At 51.2% G+C, this 21,448-nt stretch overlaps 1 protein-coding gene across 4 annotated transcripts; it reads right to left on the reverse strand.

Moving 5' to 3' along the window:
• Positions 1-1,719: 1,719 nt before the first annotated feature.
• Positions 1,720-21,142, reverse strand: LOC118221635 (histone-arginine methyltransferase CARM1). 4 transcript variants are annotated; one of them, XM_035406873.1, is made up of 15 exons: positions 20,910-21,142; positions 15,716-15,838; positions 14,833-14,939; positions 14,161-14,265; positions 12,379-12,667; positions 9,205-9,295; positions 8,632-8,713; positions 7,991-8,076; positions 6,909-6,998; positions 6,185-6,322; positions 5,984-6,073; positions 5,750-5,862; positions 5,260-5,337; positions 3,486-3,579; positions 1,720-2,770 (listed from the first exon to the last, which is right to left on the reverse strand). In XM_035406873.1, the coding sequence occupies exons 1-15, from the start codon at positions 21,133-21,135 to the stop codon at positions 2,656-2,658; spliced, it is 1,827 nt and encodes a 608-aa protein (XP_035262764.1). In that variant the 5' UTR covers positions 21,136-21,142; the 3' UTR covers positions 1,720-2,655. The 4 variants fall into 4 exon arrangements, with proteins under 4 accessions (XP_035262764.1, XP_035262763.1, XP_035262762.1 ...); XM_035406872.1 differs by having other exon boundaries at positions 15,716-15,841; XM_035406871.1 differs by having other exon boundaries at positions 3,511-3,579; positions 15,716-15,841; positions 20,910-21,141.
• Between the last annotated feature and the right edge of the window lie 306 nt (positions 21,143-21,448).

Raw genomic sequence — 21,448 nt, forward strand, 5'->3', positions numbered from 1 at the left:
TTCCAGCATTTATTCGCTTTCACAAAGCAACACTTACCCTTAGATTTTTTTTAAAACCAACATTTCTTGCTGGATTGGAAGGTGGTGTGAAGTTTCAGCTGAAGTCAGGGTGGATTTGTATCGGTTTGTTTGCGAGATGTCTCGCAGTGAGACTGGCGAAGGGTAATTCCAGGGAAGCGAAGCCCGACTCGATGAGAGGCAGTCGTTCGGCCGGCGATCGCTGAAATGAACACTCGAGTGGCCACTTGAGCCCGAATGGCCGCTTTCCGAAGGCGGAACGGCTCCTCGAGTGCAGCTAAACAGCCCTTAAACAGCCCTGAGCAGCACGCGTTAGCACGCTAGGTTAATTGAGGTCAACTGGTCTGGGACTTAGGAGGCAGTCTCAACTCAGCGGTGGGGGGCTTGGGGGGGTTGCCTGGGGTCTCCCGGACGGCTAGCCGTCTGCTCCAAGTCTGGGTGAGACGCCTTGAGCGGGCACGTCAGCACTGGGCCCTCGTGCGCGTTCGGGGAGGTCCGCACACCGAACCCCACTGACGCCAGCCTGGCTCGCTTCCCTCAAAAGGAAGCCCCGGGTTCCGTAAACAAAACTCTCATTCTGCAAAGGTTTTTCCTCAAAACCAGCAGGGCCCCCGATGCCCCGTTCTGTCGAGCGCTCCTCAAACCAGTGAGGGTCTGTGACCCACGACTCGCACCCAACCACAGCTAAGAGCCCTGAGACGTTGTGAGATATATATCTGGCGAACACTTACCTGCATTTTGGTCTTTATTGCCAAAATCTGTAGCAGTGACTGCCAAACAAAACCATGAAAGGGGCTTTTTACCCAGAGCTCTCTCTCTCTCTCTCTCTCTGGTTGGTTCGAGCTTGAGACGGCAACACTGCCGCCCTGCTGGACAGAACACACTGGCATAGACCGAGCTGTTCTCCAACCTCAGAACGTGGCGTCGAAATTGTTGCAACCTTGGGTCAAAAGACTATTTTCAGTGGAATTTGTATGCTCTGGAAGCTGTGGCCCTGTGAGGCAGTCTGAAGTCCTTAAATAAAAGCCCACATTTCAGAGGGAATTCTCCACCAACATTTAATTTGCTCCTTTTTTTTTTTTTTTTTGCTTTTTTTTGTGTATCTTTTTTGTGAAAGAAAAAAAAAAGACAAAAAAGAAATTATTCAAGTCTACAAACTAGTAGAGACGTTTCATTTTCTCTTTAAAAGTTGCTAAACCCGAACTGAACGAAGTCTTCATACCTATGACCGGAAGCAACGTACAGTTTTGCTTGTCTGTCCTTTGTCCATAACTCGGGCAACAACACTGCCTGTGTGGGGGGCAAGGAAGCAGGGGAGGTTGGGTGGAATTCTGAGGTTTTTTTTTTTGGGTGGGGGAGATGGGGGGGGTATGACAGAGCACCAGCAGCACCACACTAGTTTCAGTCTTAGAGGTATAAAGGGGGAGGAGGGGGCAGGGTTGTAAACTACAAAACTGTTGACTAAGAATTGCACCTGCTCCAGAGTAGCACTCAGTCCTCATAGCCCAAACTCAGTTCCGCCTTCTCCTGCTCCCTCTTCATTTTGACTGGCCAAGCTCACCTCTCCAAAAAAAAAAAAAAAAAAAAAAAGCAGCTTGATTCCTGTACTCTCATTGGCTGAGGCCTGGCCTTCCACTGCTTTGTTTCCAGAGCCCACTGGCTGACTGCTCTGCAAATCAAGTCCGGGAGAGGGAGGGAGCGAAGGAGAAAGCACAGATGTTTTAATTTGCAGCAACTTGTGCTCTAAATAGACAACTACACTGAGTGGGGGGGCAGTGGAAAGAGTGGGGTTTGGTGGGAACAGGCAGTTTGATTATAAAAAGACTGGATTCTACAGGCAGTTCGAGAGGTGCGTTTTTAGACAGGAGTCTCGTTTTTTCTTTGCTAAGCTAGAGGTAAACTTGGCATGGCAAAATCAAACACTAGGGAGAGAAGAGGTACTATACAAGTGTCACTCAGTCTATCTCAAGTCAGGTGTCCAGGGATGGAGGAAAATGCTGGATTATAATCACTGTCGCGATCACAGTTCTCTGCTCCATGTAATAATGGGGGGGGGGGTGGGGGGTGGTTGAGGGCCAAGGTCAAAGTTCACAGCAGAGGAGGGAAAGGATCCGTTGGTGACCAGGCCGTGCTGGGAGTCCGAGGAAGAGCTAGCGGGAGACGTTCCTCAGCTCTTCCAGAACAGCCGGGAACGCCGTCTTGAGTCCAGCTTTGTGTTTCACGTCTTGTGCGCACACGCGCGCGCGCGCATGTGTGTGTGTGTGTGTGCGCGCACGTTACACGTTTTATAGTCACAGCACAGTAGCATTCTGTGAGAGCAGAGAACGGCGTGCGTGTGTGTGTGCTTCCTCTTGCGCCACGCGACAGTCTCTTCGGTACGCGTCCATCAGCAAGGAAGTGCTGCCACCTTGTGGCCTGCCTAAGAATGGAAAAGAAACGAGGGGACGGCAGAGGAGTTAAGGACTACAGGGTCGAACGGCGAGGGCGATCGAGGGACCGAAAGACGAGGGCACACGACGGGGAGGGCGGTGGCGACGGGGACGTAGTCGGTTTTGGTTTTTCTTCTGGCTGCCGTCAGTTGAGGGAGTGAGAGGTGAAAGGTCAAAAAGGTCTTAACTCCCATAATGCATGGTGTTGCTAGGGATGGCCATAGGGGACGCCATGGAGATGGGTGGCCCGCCCATGGTGAACTGGCTGTTGACTGGGTAGTGGGGACTGCTGCTGCTGGGGCCGGACTGGCCCGTCGAGGCCCCTGTGGAGAGGAACGAGCAGGCATTTCGGGTCACTTTCGCCAGCCTCCTCACAAACAACAAGAAGGCTTTTTTTGCATGTGCCATCTCTGAGAAGCCTGGCCTGTTTATTTAGGCTAAGTTTCCCAGGATAAACCCAGCTCTGTGAAACCCCCATGCTTTTTAGCTTTGGAAGATTATTCCACACCCACACAATAGTTAGTAACGCTGAATACTTGACTTGTACAGCGGTAATTCATATCCTTTCCGGCAGAGCTAAAATGTTATTGTTATATGCCACTAGGAGTCGCTTATCTCAGATATTTTTATTTGCCTGCGGTTGGCATGCGTGTGATCAGGTCTTACAGGGCTGTACGTAAACGATAATGAAGGGATATTAAAACACTTTACTCTATTTTGACTACACAGAAAAAAACCCCCCAAAAAAACAAACTCCACCCAATCACAGATTATGACGGTAACCAATAGAACAATGCAGAAACTTCTTTTCTCTAATTCCAGGATCCCAGTGGAAATTGCCACCAATTGCAGTCAGCGTTGTTGTTCTGCTACCGGTTAACAACATACTCTGTGATTGGTGGAGCACCTCTTCGCTTTCTGCCGCGTGAGGTGAAATGAGGACCGTCTAACTCCCATTCCATCATCCCTGTGATGATGCAGGAAGTGTAACGGCCTACAAGCGGCTCGCCTGGAGGGGAGGGGGGCGGGCACACTCACCCTGGATGGGGGGGGGCACACTCACCCGGGACGATTCCTGTGCTCATGATGGAGCCCATTCTGGAGTGGGTGTGGTTCACTATCCCTGTGTTCACTGCAGGCGGACACCAACACACACAAAACAGGACAGTCAGCCTCCATATCCACAATGATCATCACACACACAAACACCCGTACACATGGCTTCCCCACAAAAACAGTCGCAATATACACACACACACACACACACACGCACACACACGCACACACACCCATACACACGGCCTCCCCCCAAAAACAGTCCCAATACACACGCACACACATGCACACACACCCGTACACACTGCTTCCCTCCAAAAACAGTACCTATACACACACACACACACACACGTACCGATACACACTCCTTCCGTCCAAAAACAGTCCCAATATATACGTACATACAGAAACGGTCTTCACACAGACAACACACTCACGCACACTCTCACACTCTCACACACACACAGTGATTGAGTGCGCTTGTGTTCAGGTAGCCCACACAGAGGCAGGCTGGCTGACGCTCGTCTCTTAGTGCATCAGCAGCTGCTCCTCTGTGGCTGTACGTCCAGGGCTCTTTTCACTCAGACAGCAAGGCTGCACTCTGCCTGTTCATTAGGGCTGAGTGTCACTAGCACCAGGGCCACTGCCTGTCACACACACAATCACCAGTGCGTCTGACGTCAGCTGCGTCTGTCCTCACCTGTCCATCGCACGCTCCGCTCGAGGACCTGGCCTGACCTGACCTTTACACCTGCTCTGCGTCTGTCTGGCCACTCCTACATCCAAGGCCACATGTGTTTGTGTGCGCGTGCTCATGTGTGTCTCACACGTGTTCTTTGTGAGAGTGTATGCTGCATACGTGAGAGTGTATATTAGGGTGTGTGTCTGTGTATCTGTGTGTCTGTGTGTGAGTGAGAGAGAGAATGTGTCGCGTGTGTGTGACCGTATATGAGCGAAGAGTGTGTTTGTGTGCGTGTGTGTGTATGAGAGAGTATATTACGGTGTGTGTCTGTGTATCTGTGTGTCTGTGTGTGAGTGAGAGAGAGAATGTGTCGCGTGTGTGTGACCGTATATGAGCGAAGAGTGTGTTTGTGTGCGTGTGTGTGTATGAGAGAGTATATTACGGTGTGTGTCTGTGTATCTGTGTGTCTGTGTGTGAGTGAGAGAGAGAATGTGTCGCGTGTGTGTGACCGTATATGAGCGAAGAGTGTGTTTGTGTGCGTGTGTGTGTATGAGAGAGTATATTACGGTGTGTGTGTGTGTATCTGTGTGTCTGTGTGTGAGTGAGAGAGAGAATGTGTCGCGTGTGTGTGACCGTATATGAGCGAAGAGTGTGTTTGTGTGCGTGTGTGTGTATGAGAGAGTATATTACGGTGTGTGTGTGTGTATCTGTGTGTCTGTGTGTGAGTGAGAGAGAGAATGTGTCGCGTGTGTGTGACCGTATATGAGCGAAGAGTGTGTTTGTGTGCGTGTGTGTGTATGAGAGAGTATATTACGGTGTGTGTGTGTGTATCTGTGTGTCTGTGTGTGAGTGAGAGAGAGAATGTGTCGCGTGTGTGTGACCGTATATGAGCGAAGAGTGTGTTTGTGTGCGTGTGTGTGTATGAGAGAGTATATTACGGTGTGTGTGTGTGTATCTGTGTGTCTGTGTGTGAGTGAGAGAGAGAATGTGTCGCGTGTGTGTGACCGTATATGAGCGAAGAGTGTGTTTGTGTGCGTGTGTGTGTATGAGAGAGTAGGTAGTCTGTGTCCTTACCGAGGGGGATGAGGTTGTTGTGAGAGACAGTGGACCCGCTGCCAATGACAGTGCTGAGATCATAGGCTGTAGGCATTCCTGCATGAGAGAGAGAGAGAGAGGGAGAGAGGGAGGGAGAGAGAGAGAGAGAGAGGGAGGGAGGGAGGGAGGGAGAGAGAGAGAGAAAGAAGGAGGGAGGGAGGGAGGGAGGGAGGGAGAGACAATGAATCACAGACACATAATAACCACAGGCTGAGAGTTACTGTTCCAGGGCCGAGTCATCACTACAGCTCTGAACCAATCGGGGTAAGAGGCGGGGCAGTCTGTCAGATCATTAATCACAGTGACAAACTGCTGCAACGGGACAATGCTATAAGCCTGTCTCCTGTCATATCTCATTGTCTGTGTGTGAGAGAGAGTGTGTGTTTATGTGTGTGTGTGTGAGTGTGTGTGTGTATACGTGTGTGTTTTTTGTGATGTCTAGCATGTCCTCTCTGAGTGTGTGGTATACCTGACACAGCCATGCCCTGGTTCATGCTGTAGGCCCCTCCAGTACTCCACATATTTTCGGAGGGGGAGCTGTAGTGTGAGCCTGCTGGGGGGGCAGGGGTGCTGCCTGTGTACCTGTAAAACGTACGCAGTCAGACAGGGAGGAGCGGAGTTGCCCACCAGTGCCACCCCTGCAAATATGACATGGTACAGTCCGCCTCTGTCCACCAGCAGTGCCACTGCTGGACTGACCCACCTGAAGAAGGGGTTCTTCAGATCCAGAAGGTTGCTGGACTTGGAGCCCGTCTGGTCCACTTGGGTTACGATACTGATGTCGTAGCTCTGTCTGTAGGGGCGGGAGACGAGGGGGGGGGGGGGGGGGGTTAGGTCTGTACTGTGCGAGATGGGCACTCACATCGTCCCCTTCCAGGAGCGAGAGGGGGGGTTTGGGGCGCACCTCTTGTTGGCGATGAGCAGGGCGGTGCCGGACAGCGTGTCCCCAGCCTTGGTGAAGAGCGGCGACTGCAGCAGACACCGGACCTGGTACCAGTGGGTCAGCGGCTCTGTGGGGGCCGTGGAGAGCCACACGGTCATCCTGCGGGGGGGGGGGGCAGGGGTGAGCAATGCATGCACCCAAACACACACACACACACACTCACTCGTACACACACACATACACGCACGCACACACGTGCACTCGCGCACACACACACACACACACAACCAAATAAACACACACACCCACCCACCTAAACACACACATACCCAAACAAAAACACACACACACCCACCTGAACACACACACACCCACACACTTAAACACACCCATCCAAACACACACACCCAAATAAACACACACACACACACACACACACACAAGCACACGCACACACAACCAAATAAACACACACACACCCACCCACCTAAACACACACATACCCAAACAAAAACACACACACCCACCTGAACACACACACACCCACACACCTAAACACACCCACCCAAACACACACACACACACACAAATAAACACACACACACGCGCACACACACACCTAAACACATAAATAACTAAACAAACACACACACACGTAAACACACACATACCCAAACAAACACACACACACCCACCTAAACACACACCCACCAAAATAAACACATACACACACTTGCAAACTTACGCTGAGCCTATGAAAGCCACATCAAACCAGAAGGCGAGCCCATGAACCAGTCCCGAATGCAGCATGTGGAACTTGAATGGGATCTCTATCCTGAGAGAGGGAGAGAGAGAGAGGGAGAGGGGGAGGGACAGAGGGAGAGAGAAGAGAGAATCAGACACTGGCTCATTAATGCCACAGAAAACAGCCTTCCCCGCAAGGGGCCAGTGAAAAAAAAACAACCTCACTTCCACAGCCAAACTGACATCTCCATTCATAACTCCTTAAATATACCCCCCTCCCTCCCTCCCTCCCTCCCTCCACCCCATTCACACCACAGCTTGTGCTCTGGTTCTTGGAAGTGCATGTTTGCAGTGGTTAAATATGGAAGGCCTACAGGCCACTCAGCCCAGAGGCCATGGCAACCTTACGAATGTCAGCAGTGGCCATTAAAGCAGTAGTGGTTAAAGGCGCTTCTGGGAAATGCCAATCTGAGGGCTCAAATGGCATTCTGGGAAGCCTGGGGAGGGAATGGCCACACTCCCAGCTTCCTTCCTTTCGTCCCCTTTCGTCTAACGGTGACTTGGCAAGGGGCAAACCAGCTGCCATGCCGACCGTTCAAACGCTTAACAACGAAAAAGGGGCGGAAACATGACCCGTCCTCGTCCGGCCCCTTCCGGCAGAGTACACGATGACGCCCCCTCAGCGGAAGCGATTTGCGCTACACGGTGTCCCACAATGCTTTGCAAGGGTCAAGCGGCCTTAAGGTAAAAGTGTACTCATTTCAGCACTTCTTATTGACATAAGCGCTGCTGATAATTAGTCACGTGGAAACATCCCGGGATCAGAGCGCGTATGTGCCGGGGGGGGCGGGGCCTCAGAGCCGCTCCTGAACAATGCCGCTGCGAAATGAATGAGGACGTCCAAAAATTCTCGTGAACATTCTTCCTCTGTCGTTCTGTCGCCGCCGTCTCTTCTCCTCCTCCCCTTCCTCGTGTCCTAACGACGTGTTCAGAAGGGAACAGGTCCAGGATGCGTAGTGAGGACCCCTTTTAGAAACAACCGGAACGCAGCCAGCGTTCCATAACCAACCAGAATCAACCCACCTGTGCAGGTCTCCCTCTTTGGCCTCCAGGAAGTTGACGGTGTATTTCACAGACTTGGCCATCAGGATCCGCATATCGAAGGTGTCCTGAGAGAGAGAGGGGGAGAGAGGAAGTGAGAAAGACTGGCAGAGGAAGCAGGAAACAGTAAAGAAGAACTACAGAATACGATGTAAGGAATAAAGGAGGATGTGGGGGATTGTGCTCAAACACAGGATACATGAACGCACAGTGTGTGAGTGTGTGTGAGAGAGTGTGTGAATGTGTCAGTGTGCGTGTGTGTATGTTTCTGTGTGTGTGTGGGGCAGAGTGCACATAAGTGTCGCTCACACTTGCACACTAGTGCAATGTCTGCAGGAGCTTGGCTCTCTCCGCCAGCCACTTAGAGGAGTGGCCGGGGGCGGAGTTTGCATCCGCTGTCCAATCATGACACTGCAGTTCAGTAGTACTAGCAAAGGGAGGAGCCACTTGGAGGATCTACTATGGGTTACTGCCACGCACAGACACAGACAGACACACAGACACACACAGCCAGACACACACAGACACAGACAGACACACAGACACACACAGCCAGACACACGCACAGACACAGACAGACACACAGACACACACAGCCAGACACACACAGACACACTCCTTACCACAATGGGCTGGCGGAAATACTCGTCTACAGCAGCTCCGCGCAGGGCAGAGAGGTCCACACCATGGAAGGACGGCTGATACCTGACAGAGGGAGAGAGGGAGAGAGAGAGAGAGAGAGAGAGAGAGAGAGAGAGAGAGGGGAGGAGAGAGAGGGAGGGTGAGGGAGAGAGTTAGGCTATAGAGCCTGAGATCCAATAAATGAACAGCACTGAACTTCCAACACTGCTCTCTGCTGTGACGGCAATAAAAACAAAGGAAACAAATGAAAGGTGAAAGATCTAGCAAGTTCATCTCGATGCAGGCGAAGGGAAGAGCGTGACGGCCGCGCTCGCGGGGGACTCCGGGTTCTGAGCAGCTGCAGCGCTCCGCGCGCCAGATCCTCAGGCCACCAGCAGCGCCGCGCGCTTCCAGAGCTCCCATCCGCATCAGCAGAGCCATCCACCGGCCGGGCTCTGCTCTCATACGCCCGCACCGCGGCGCCCCCCACAGGCTGCCGCGCAATTAAAGAAACGGCGCAGAGCAATCGCCGCCGGTTGCCTGGGAGACCGGGCCGGACGAGGAGGCCTCCTCACCAGAAGTTGGCCTTGGTGAACTGCTCCATGTAGAGCTGCTCGTCTGTGAAGGGCGCCAGGTGCACGTCACCGATGGTGGGAAAGAGGTTACCTGTGGAGGGACGGAGAGAGGGAGGGGGGGGGGGGGAGGGAGAGATGAAGGGGGGAAGCGAGAGGGAATGAGGAAGAGGGAGAGACAGGGAGGCAGAGAGAGAGTGAGAGGGATTGATAAAGATATTATCAAGAGACGGAATTAGAGAGGTGGGAGGGAAGGAGGGAGAAAGGAGAGAGAGGGAGGGAACGACAGAGTGAGGCAGGAGTCCATGCATCAATACTGGCTTTCAAGAGAATGTTTACCTCAGCATAAACCACCGCGTTTGCGCACTAAAAATAAGAGGCCTTGGTCTCCAACAACGCAGCATGATTAATGCCTTCTAACCATGACCCCATTTCACACAGGCCTACAGGGGCTACTCTGAGCCTCTTTTCCACTGTAGGGCTGAACGGTTCTGAGCACGGAGAGGAACGGTTCCGATGGTGTTTCCACCTGGAAACGGTTTGGCGCGGAACGATTACAAACGATTACATTTTCGGGACAGTTAGACAACCGTGCTCAGTGCAGCAGAACCGTTCGGGTGGGCGGGCTTAATGACGTAGGTATTCACTGATTGGTTTCACATTACGTCAGTTTTGTGACTCCACATCCGGCCTCTTCACGTCCGTAAGCTAGGTCGGTAGAGAAGCTAATATAAATAAAAATGCCCGAAACTGTGTCATGGCCAGTGGAGGATACGCTAAAAAGAAAAACCGAAAACAGACCAAAATACACAGAATCCTCGTCCATCTCGTCAGCCAACGAAAGAGAACAAAAACAAAACAGAATGGGGAACGACGACAACAACTGGCGCATATTTATTACACACACAACGGGACGCCGTCGCTGATCCACCGCGTCACTTGCTGTCCTCACTAGTTTTTACTTAAGTACTTCCTGGTCCTGGTTTTAGCAGCCCGACAGATGGAAACAGAACCGGTAACCGTTCCCACGAGTCCTGAGCAGCGCGGAGCGGCCGTGGTAACAGTTCGGCCCTGCGGTGGAAAAGAGGCTCTACTGTTCACTCGTTTAACGTCTCATCCCTGACTGGACTCTTCTCCGCCTCTTCAGAGGGAACTGTGTCTACTGCAGGCCCGTCCCGCTGCCGTTAAGGACCGCTGCGCATTTGGGAGAGTGCAACACGAGCACTCGTCCCCTCAGGGGGGGTGGGGGGCAGTCAGCAGGCGCTTCTCTTCCCTCTGCACCCCACCAGCTGAGCCGGGCAGCTTCCGTGTCGACTGACTGCGCGCCCCGCGCAGGGGCAAGGCCGAACACAGCCCATAGTAACTGTGCAAAGGGGGCGGGTCGCACCCCACGAACCCGAATCTGTCCCGCGTGCGCTCCACCGAGGCCTGGCTGTGCACGGCCATGCAATCCCAATGCAAGAACCGCGCGCGCACAAATTCAGCTCAGTAAAAAACTCCATTCTGAACCGCACATATGCATATTTCACGCCAAGCTACACGCCACTCAAAAACATACGTCCGCAATCTTAAATCTGACCTACATATATGCAAACTCTCAGGCAAAGCGTGTGGTCAGCCAAAAACAGGAAGTTGCATATGCACATGACTCCAGACCAGATAGATGAACATTTCCCCCGAGGTTGAATAAGGACCCTGCCGAGCAGAAGCCACGCCCTTTTCCCTCTTGACGGCAGGTGCATGAAAATGAGCTGTATTTTCAACAAGCCACACTTTACAAACAAGCAGGCACTGCGCGTCAACAGAAAAGATATTTCCACATGCGTCAGTGGTAAACAAAAAAGAACCTGCCACAGGTTAAGGCTACATAAAACATTAGTCACGTAAAGATGTCTCTTTAATTATCGCAGCACAATACTGCCAATCCACGGCAAAATAATAAAAACCGAAAATTTTATCCAGAACAGAAATCAGACCTACGTACGTTACCTTTCAAAAACGTCTCGCGAATACGATCATTCAGTGCACAGAAGTGGAAGTAGAAAAGTGCATTAGACTGTCAGTAACTGTGCTCAGTACAGTCATTATAGAGACATAATAATAATAATATTGACGATAATAATAATAATAATAATATATTTTATTTACCAGGCGCCTTTCTGAACACTCAATGTCACCTTATATGGTATTAAAATGGTAATTTCGGCCCAAGCCCGTGTATTAGCGCCCACAGAGCCGCTCCGTTATTCCCGCCTCCCCAGTCCGGGAGAAATTCCCGCTCTTTTCCATTTTAGCCGCGGCTTCGCTGCGCTTGACGGCGGCAGAGAGCCGATGCGTGCAGCCGCTGCGGTCACAGGCATCCGCTCGACGTACGCTGCCCGCCAGAGGCCGCTCGAACTTTCAAACACACAGAAACGCGCTCGTGAACGGTCGCATCAGTTCAACGGTCACATTTTAGAAAAAACACCGCTATCTTTTTTCGGGAATTCAGTGCACGTTTCGCTCAAGGTTGTTAAAATATGCACAGGAGAGCTCCTGAACGCATTTACTTCTGCCCGCCTGAACACAGGTTGTCACACCATAAATTACGTGGATCTCTAACTGGACAGGCTCATCGCTGTGCTTATTTTAAAAAGGCTTGAATAACTGGAAACAGCCAGAAAGAGGCAGGCTTGTGACCCATGCACGTTTGTTTGAGAGAGAAAGAGAGAGAGCATGTTTGTGTATGTTCATATTCACGTGTGAGAGGGAGCATGTTTGTGTATGTTCATGTGTGAGAGAGAGCATGTTTGTACATGTTCATGTTCACGTGTGAGAGAGAGCATGTTTGTACATGTTAATGTTCACATGTGACTGTCGTCGTTAATGTAGTCAGTTGAAAAAAGATGTTCTGGAAACTTGTTCAGGTTTACATGTGTGAGAGGGTGAGAGACAGCATGTTTGTGCCTGTTCAGGTTTACATGTGTGAGAGAGGGTGAGAGAGAGATCATGTTCCTGCATGCTCATGTGTGTGTGTGCATATGCGTGTGTGCATGTGTGTGTGCGTGCGTGCGTGTGCGTGTGTGTGCGCGTGCGTGTGTGTGCGCGTGCGTGTGTGTGCGCGCGTGTGTGTGTGCGCATGCATGCTCATGTGTGTGTGTGCATGCGTGCGTGCGTGCGAGACCCTCCTCTGCTCACCGTTTGGTTTGAGGAACTTCTTGGCGTGCAGGTAGCTCTCCAGCATGCGCTCGTTGAAGAGCATGTAGCCCATGGGCTCGGAGATGATGATGTCCACCTGCTCGGGGAGGGACACCTCCTCCACCTTGCCGGGGATGACCTCCACCCGGTCCTTCAGCCCGTTGCTGTTGACCAGGACCTCGGCGTGCTGCGCCATGGTGCTGGCCTCCACCGCGTACACCTTCCTGGCCCCCGCCTGAGCCGCGAAAAAGGAGAGGATCCCCGAGCCACAGCCCACATCCAGCACCACCTGAGAGGGAGGGAGGGAGGGAGGGAGGGGGCAAGGGAGTTAAACAGGCCTTCTGCACAGGAAACCCTGAACAAGGGCATAGTGCCCTAACCACGAGTGTGCACTCCCATATAGCATTTCTGTGTAGTACCCTAACCACGAGTGTGCACTCCCATATAGCATTTCTGTGTAGTACCCTAACCACGAGTGTGCACTCCCATATAGCATTTCTGTGTAGTACCCTAACCACGAGTGTGCCCTCAAATATAGCATTTCTGTGTAGTACCCTAACCACGAGTGTGCACTCCCATATAGCATTTCTGTGTAGTACCCTAACCACGAGTGTGCACTCCCATATAGCATTTCTGTGTAGTACCCTAACCACGAGTGTGCACTCCAATACAGCATTTGTGTGCAGCTCCCCAACTGTGAGTGTATGGAGTTTAAAAGCTCAAAATTCTGGTTTGTACATAGCAGGTGCAGCCCTGTTTAAGATTTAAGGTCTCAACAATCAGTCAGCAGTGCAAAGGGGCTGTTAAACGGAAGCCAAATTATTTTGGCCCACATCCCACCGAACAGTAAGGCATTAGACCTGACGGATAAATTTAACACTCCGTTCAAAGGATTCCTTGAAAGCTCATTCTCTGGAGGGCCTGGATCACTTCTCCGGAAGGACGGCTCAATTACGGTTTTGAAAAAAAGAAACCGTTAAGACTGCTTGGGCTGAGGTGGTGCATGGGGGGGGGGGGGGGGGGGAAAGATCCGCAAAAAAAATGCAACAAAAAAAACCCAGAAAGGCTGTGGCCCCTGTTGTGTGTTTGCAGATTAAGGTTCTGGGGATGCTGGGGGCCCAGGTACTCGCCCCGCTCAGAGGGCCTTACCCCAGGGGCCTGCATGTTTCTGTCCACTGGTGGGGGCTTTTTGAGTGTTTATTTTGGGGGGTGGGGTGGTTTCCCCCTGTGGGCTGCATCATCCAGGCACGGTGTGGACAAGGGGGTGGAGGGTGATGGGTGTTCAGGGGCAGGTCCCTCTGCGCTGCAGCGCCCCCTCTGTCCCGGGGCAGCTGGCTGTCGGGGTTACCTCAGGACGGTCCGCGCGGCGCAGGATGTGAGCTGACGGACAGACTCCGCCACGCCTCTGTGGTGCCGAGCCGCGTCGGGTCGGGTTACTGCCCGCGGAACGCCCCGCCGCCGACCGGCTCAGCCCAGCTCACTAACTTCACACTGCCGGCCCTCAACCCCTTCCCGCCCCCACGAGCCACCAAGTCAGCCAGGCCGGCACCACAGATTCCACACCCTCAGCACGCAGGGGGAGGGGCCTCCTGCACCGAGCCCGCTTCCTCCAGGAACATATTCCTGAGGGAATGAGGCTGTGACCCTGGTACAGCACGCACATGCTTACACACACCCACGTACACACACACACACCACACACATACACACACACGTACACACACACACACATGCACACACACACACACACATGTTAAAGCTCCAATGAACACGGAGCTGCACCTTGTCCTTAAAGTCAGTGTGGTTCTGGAGAATGGCTCGCTGATATGTTCCAGTCCGCACGTAGTCCTGCATCATGTTTTGCTGCTGGGAGAGGTAGCCATAGAACTGTGGGGGAGAGGGACATAGAGACAGACAGAGAGAGAGAGAGATCAGGCTGATAGAAGGTACAGGGTGAACTAATGGGTTTCAATATCAGTAATATGAACAGGTATCAGTATACGTGTCAGAAGGTAACTGTACACTTCACAGTTCATCAGTGTGAGTGAGTAAGCCCGTCAGCAATCCAGCGCGTTTCCCAGAGCCTGTGTGTGTGTATGTGTGTGCGTACGTGCATGTGTGTGTGTGTGCGCGTGCGTGAGTGTGTCTATGTGTGAGTGTGTGTGTGTGTGTGCATGTGTGTGTCTATGTGTGAGTGTGTGTGCGCGTGCATGAGTGTGTCTATGTGTGAGTGTGTGTGCGTGCATGTGTGTGTGCGCGTGCATGAGTGTGTCTATGTGTGAGTGTGTGTGTGTGTGTGAGTGTGTGTGTGCGCGTGCGTGAGTGTGTCTATGTCTGAGTGTGTGTATGTGTGATTGTGTGTGCGCGAGTGTGTGTGTATGTGTGATTGTGTGTGCGTGTGTGTGATTGTGCATGTGCGTGTGTGGGTGTGTGTGTGCGCGTGTTATCACTCACCTGGAAGTACTGGACAGCAGAGGACTCCTCTGTCCTCTCGCTGAACACTGATCTCTCCGAGCTGTGGCCGCGGCAGTTCTTCAGGATGTTATAGAAGGAGGAGAAATCTGAAAGAGACAGAGCTTTGTTACGACAGGGCCAGGAAACGCACACACCAACGCTGAAGACACCCCGAGAGAGGGATCTACAGAATAAGGGGAGTGGATAAAAGAGGACGCCTGTAAGAGGGGGAAAGAGACAATAAGGAGGAGGATAAAAGCGGATAACAGAGCCGTAAAACGAGGAGGCAGTAGGATGCTGGTTTAAACACAGGCAGCTGGGAAGAGCTGAGAGCCGTAGGAGGATGGATGTGCATATACACAGGAGGACAGACAGACAGACAGACAGACAGACAGTAGTACATGTACCTGCAGGAGAGGAGAACTGCAGGAGGACAGACAGACAGACAGACAGTAGTACATGTACCTGCAGGAGAGGAGAACTGCAGGAGGACAGACAGACAGACAGACAGACAGACAGACAGTAGTACATGTACCTGCAGGAGAGGAGAACTGCAGGAGGACAGACAGACAGACAGACAGTAGTACATGTACCTGCAGGAGAGGAGAACTGCAGGAGGACAGACAGACAGACAGACAGTAGTACATGTACCTGCAGGAGAGGAGAACTGCAGGAGGACAGACAGACAGACAGACAGTAGTACATGTACCTGCAGGAGAGGAGAACTGCAGGAGGACAGACAGACAGACAGACAGACAGACAGTAGTACATGTACCTGCAGGAGAGGAGAACTGCAGGAGGACAGACAGACGGACAGTAGTACATGTACCTGCAGGAGAGGAGAACTGCAGGAGGACAGACAGACAGACAGTAGTACATGTACCTGCAGGAGAGGAGAACTGCAGGAGGACGCTGTTGCAGCCCAGGGTGATGATGAAGGACTGCTTCCCCACACGGCTGCACTCCGTCTCCCGCGACAACGAGCACTTGAACACGCATGTTTCCTCTGCTGGGGGAGGAGTATCCCATCAGCCACCACAGCATCCACACCAGCCCCAATACACGCAACACCCAACATGCTTCAGTCTCACGCTGTAAGGCTGAAGACACACACACACACACACACACACACACACTAGAGATGTCCCGATCTGAACCATGGATCGGTATCGAGCGGTATAACCATGGAACACATATCAAAGTACAACCTACCCAAAAAGTAACAATGGCACATAGCAAACTAACATTTTATACAGCATACAGAGTCCGCGAATAGCATTCTCCTGGCTGACCGGTCACCTTGCAGGCCTACGACACAGTTCTGAATGCCGCTTGAACACACCGGCCATGGTTCCCCTTCCTTCACATTAAATGTAAGCTAGTATGACACGTCTTACATCCCTCCCCAGCCATTTCCTTTCTGTCAGCAGTGGCCCCGTCTGTGGGTTGGGGGGTAAATTGAGGACAAAGTGAGGTAGCCACTTCCCCCAGTGCGTGATGCGGAAGAAGTGCACCAGCGAGAGTTCCCTGCGGGAGGTAACAACGCTGGGGTCAGCAGCTCAACAGGTCTGCTTGAGCAGGGCCCACAAGCCCTGGGAACTCCTCAAATAAGTCCTGAAATAAGACCCCGACAGCCAGCTGGCCCGGGACAGGGGGGGCGCTGTAGCGTAGAGGGACCAGCCACGCCCACCCCCCACCCCCCACCACCCCCCCCGGCCCACGTCGCGCCTGGATGATGCAGCCCACAGGGGGCAACCAAGGTCATCTGACTTTATGAGGCATGCTGGGAAACCCAGCTGCAAACACTGCTGCTCTGCTACCAGGCTCCGTGAGGACGCAAAATGGAGGGCATGTGAACTCTGGCCTTCCCGTCCCCGCACCCCACAAACTACAGGGGGGCATGAAACGCCCTTTTTTACGCGCCCCGTCGTTTACCTGGAGACGGCGGCTCAGCGGCCAGCAGAGGGCGATAAACTCCACCGGCGGTGGGCTGACTTCACAAAGGCCCTGCGGGCCGGCCTCCTTTACCCCATCGGGCGCCCGCGCGGACTGGCGCTCGGCCCGCCGCGTGCCGCGCGGCACGCTCCCCTGACCCCTGACCCCTGACCTTTCAGAAACGCGACTGACCGGGGAAGGGCTGAGGGGCAGGATAACGGGCTGTGCGGCAGTTTGGCGGCTGCGTCAGGTCACCTGACTTGACGAGGCAGGCCGGGAGACCCAGCTGCAAACGCTGCTGCACTGCTGAAAGGCTCTGTGAGAACGCAAAAGGGACGGCGCCGGCGAGAACAGCCACTTCCTCTACTAAAACTCCCCAGGTTTTTCTGCAACTAGAGGAAGAATAATATACGACACCGCTGCAGAAGCGTAGTGAAAATGAACTCCGGGCCGAAGTGCCGTGGGTCAGAACAGCAGCCCGGCCCAGACAGCCGTTTCTCAACATTTACTCCTTGAGAATGGACCATTTGAATGCTAATGTTCTCCAAAACTATGCACCCCCCCCCCCCCCCCTCCTCCTCCCCCTCCCCCGACCACCCTTACCAACCGAGCCAAGCAAAACAAAAGGAGGGAAACAAAGTGAGCAGCTACCCTCAGGCCAGAGATGCACATAAGTGAGGTGCTTTGGGTTGCAAAACAATGCGAAAAAAAGCACTATATAAGACATTCATTGGTTTATTTTTTTGTAAAGCCAGGTCAGTTTCCCGTTCCCCGTTCCGCACAGCCAGGTCCACCAAGCACAGACTCGGTCATGAACACCGGAGAGTAAACAGCGAACGTTAGGGTGGGCTGGGTCCGGGCTGCGGTCTAAAATATTTAAAAACGTGCTGCCTTTTCCCAGCACTTACAGGCCCCCAGAGACAGCGCTGCGAATCTACGGTGGGGGGGGGGGGGCTAAGCACTCCAGGGCTCCGCTCGGCTCCCCCGTCCCGTCCGCGTTTCCATCACTGCCAATGCACGGCGGTGGGACAGGTCTGCAGAAGAGAAACTGACAGGGGCGCTGTTCTTCCAGGCTGCGTGGTGAGAGCCGGCAGGTGCCGTGGTGGACTGGCACAGATCACAGAACCACAGCGCCACGGTAACAGAGGTTTGCTGCACAAACAGGACTTCAGGGCACCAAAACAAACTAATGGGAAGGGGGGGGGGGGGTCTAAATGTCTCCTTTGGTGCTGCAACACACTTTGTGTGTGTGTGTGTGTGTGTGTGTTGAGGGCTGTCCACTTTAGCTTCTAAACTAGAGTATTTCCCAAATAGGAAACATAAATAATTTTTTTAGTTGTTAACATTAACATTTGAATGTAATTTTGTTATCATACGCGTGTGGTGAAAATCTGACGTGTTCTGTCTTTAAACAGTTCTCTTGCTTTTGAACGACCCTTTTCCCCCCAAAACTTTTCCAACAGATTTTGAATTCGTTTTTTATTATTTTTAATTTTAACAAACATTGCCGATGAACATTGCGCAGCGAGCGATGATGATGATGATGATGAATGAGAGGCAAGAACCACTACTGGTGGACCAGCATCCTTTTGTATGATGGAAAACTACCGGACAGTTAGGACAGAAATACCTGAGCATCCAAGAAACTTGTTCAAGCGAAGAGTTTGCTGCTCAGCAGGGAACATTGTAAATAAATCGAAAAACATTCAGCACTCACCTCTAACCAAGTCAACCGTTTTGCATTTTGGCAAATTGATCTCTGAAAGGCCTGTGCCAATACAGACTGAACTGTTACTTTTCAGTAACAGTAATGTAGCCAATTTTATTCCCAGACCATTTTTACAGAATTAAAATGCTGCAGTCAACAAAAAATATATTTTGTAAGGTTAAAATACGTGATCCTGATTGCCTCATATGATGGTGAGATAGTTTTGTTTTTTGTTTACTTGAAGTTGTTGTTATAAGGGATAATACAGTAGTCAGTCTATTCACCGATAGTAAATAAAGTTTAACCAACTCTGCTTCCCACTTTGTCGCTATCTGACAATGGATTTAAGTAAAACGTTACTCGTTTACCTTTGCCTATTATATAATATTATAATAGAGACAGTCCTTGTGTGTGCGTGTGGGGGACACCGAAAAATTCCTTCACATGATTTGTATAGGACACTTATAAGGCTTTAATTCTGACATTCACCCAGTAAAAGAACACTACCTTGGGAGCAACAACTACTCAGTTCAATACCAAACAATTCTATTTTAGACCACAGTGTGTATCAGAGCTATTTATGTAAAACTGTGGATTACAGTAGACCAGGCAGCATATCTAGGTAACCCACTTCGTAACGTAACCCACTTCGTGACATCACGAAACATCGCATTGCCACACAGTTACTCGTTACTGCATGTTAAGTACCATTTTTAAAACATCCTTACAATTTCATAATATAATTTCTGCAACTTCAGATCAATATAACATGTCCAATCCAATGACGTATGAGGGAATCTTAGTTGTAATTCACTTGGTTGTGGTAAGGGCCAGTCGGGTATTCGTTCTGTTCAGTGCCTTTCCCTCAAGATACTGTTGAAAGAGCGGCAGCAGGGCCGCGCGCCCGAGTTAATGCTTGCGTGTTTCGGTGCGTTTAATGTAGTGAACGAGGTAGCCTACCATAAATGCAGCAAGCGCTATTGAAATGTTTAACAGACGTGATCAAGCCCGGTATTTCCAGTCATGAAGCCTATATTTATACTGCAGATCTTCTGCTTTGCTATTATGATAGTTCATTAGCAGATAAATAAACACACGACCCCCACCCCCGCATACACACTATAATCTAGACAGATGCATATGCTTAAACTGCAGTTTTCAAGTCCGCGTATCGGCGGCAAATTCACCCGTAACCAGAGGCCTCTCTTTCTTCCCAATGTGCAATAAAACATTACTGCGCCAGTCAGCGCGCAAGAAAAAGAATGCTAGCAAGCTAGCCCCGGAGGAGACGTGGAGGCAGGGGGCGGGGACATGCTATTGTTCAACGCAGACCAAGGGACGAAGAGTGAATAAAACTTGGAATAAATGCAACACTGACTGCTGACGTGTTCTGACTATTTAGCTAAATTTAACGCAACTGGATTAGGAAACAGCCCAGCTAAATCGTGAGCTAATGAAATTAGCTAGCTAACATTAGCCAACCTGGCGATCTGGGTACCCAATATAAACGAGGTAACATTAGTCAGCTCTCAGGACTACATTGTTAAAGCCTGCGGACACGAATAAAAACTAAACCTAATACACTTGGTTATTCGCAATACACATACAACCGATTTAGCAATTCGGTGGCACGTAGCGATGACTAGCACAAATAATATTTCGCGCTGAGTACTGTAATGTTAGCGTATGATACAGACATTAGCTACTGCTGGCTCCCAGGCTATATTGTCAGTGATGCGCGCCGGTAAAGCTGGCTTGACAAAAGTTATCCCCAGTTTATCCAACAGTCAGCCAGCCAACTATTTGGACTTAAACACATTTTCAAATCAATAGATACACTTACATTGTTTAATGCAGTCTGTCGAGCTACCGCACATGGCTAACAGACCGAGGTTATTGTTCTTTTTTGTGCAGTTGATTTTCAGGACTGCAGGAGCTTTTGTTTTGCTTAGCTCGCTAGCCCTAGCAATTTCGCTGTCCAGTACAGTAGGGAATACAAAACAGAGGCAACTTAACCCCTGACGATCTGCGTTATTCTTAGACTTAGGTCCTTCCGAGAAATTTACGTTAGGCTGCCAGCAAGTTAACACAGTCTAGCTATATGGGTAAACAGTCTTGGTACAAGGCTAGCTTTCACATTGAGAGCTAGTTAGCATTATGTCAACAAAACTGTTTACTATCAGCAATACAGTACAATACACTGACGGGACATTACAGGAGAAGCCGATGTGGCCAACAGCAAAACTGAGCGCTGATCGTCATAGCATCTAACGTTAGCCTACCTGCCGAACAGCCAGTCACACCAAGCGCACATTTAGTTGACTAGTTAGCTTGCTTGCTATTCATAACAGCGGGACTTTGTGGTGATACTAGTCCAGCATTATGCGCAGAAGCAAGGCAAAGAGGCAAGAACAAGGAGCTGTGGATTACTCACTGTTGGAGAGATTTATCAGGGCTGCGTCTGGTGTGGTTTTCACCTCCAACCGTAGCGGCTGCTGTTCAGAATGTCGCTGTATCTCTCCGTTTGCGTCTCCAATCGAGAGGAGCCGCACGCCGGGAAACACGGACACCGCCATCTTCGATATAGTGGAGAGCGCGACACACACATACACACACACACACACGCACACGCACACACACACTCGCTCTCTCTCTCTCATGCACACATCGCTGGTGGGGGGAGGCGACTCGCTACCGCCACCCTGCACCCAAGTGCAGCATCAGCAATCGCATGAGGAAGACCTGTATTTCCCAACGAAGGACAAAATATGCCTTACACACTGGTATCATTTTTCAGGTCAGCCTTGTTACCATATCGGTCCTATACATTACTGGATGTGGGAATTCAATACACATTTAAACGCGCTTTTGTAATACTTCACTGTCAAATCATATGCACAATAAATGTTTTCTTTAGGTGACCTACACCGCATACATTTAATGCATAAAAATCCCTCGGACCAGCAAGTCGTT

Source organism: Anguilla anguilla, chromosome 2 (assembly GCF_013347855.1).
Source record: "Anguilla anguilla isolate fAngAng1 chromosome 2, fAngAng1.pri, whole genome shotgun sequence".
Classification (NCBI taxonomy): domain Eukaryota; kingdom Metazoa; phylum Chordata; class Actinopteri; order Anguilliformes; family Anguillidae; genus Anguilla; species Anguilla anguilla.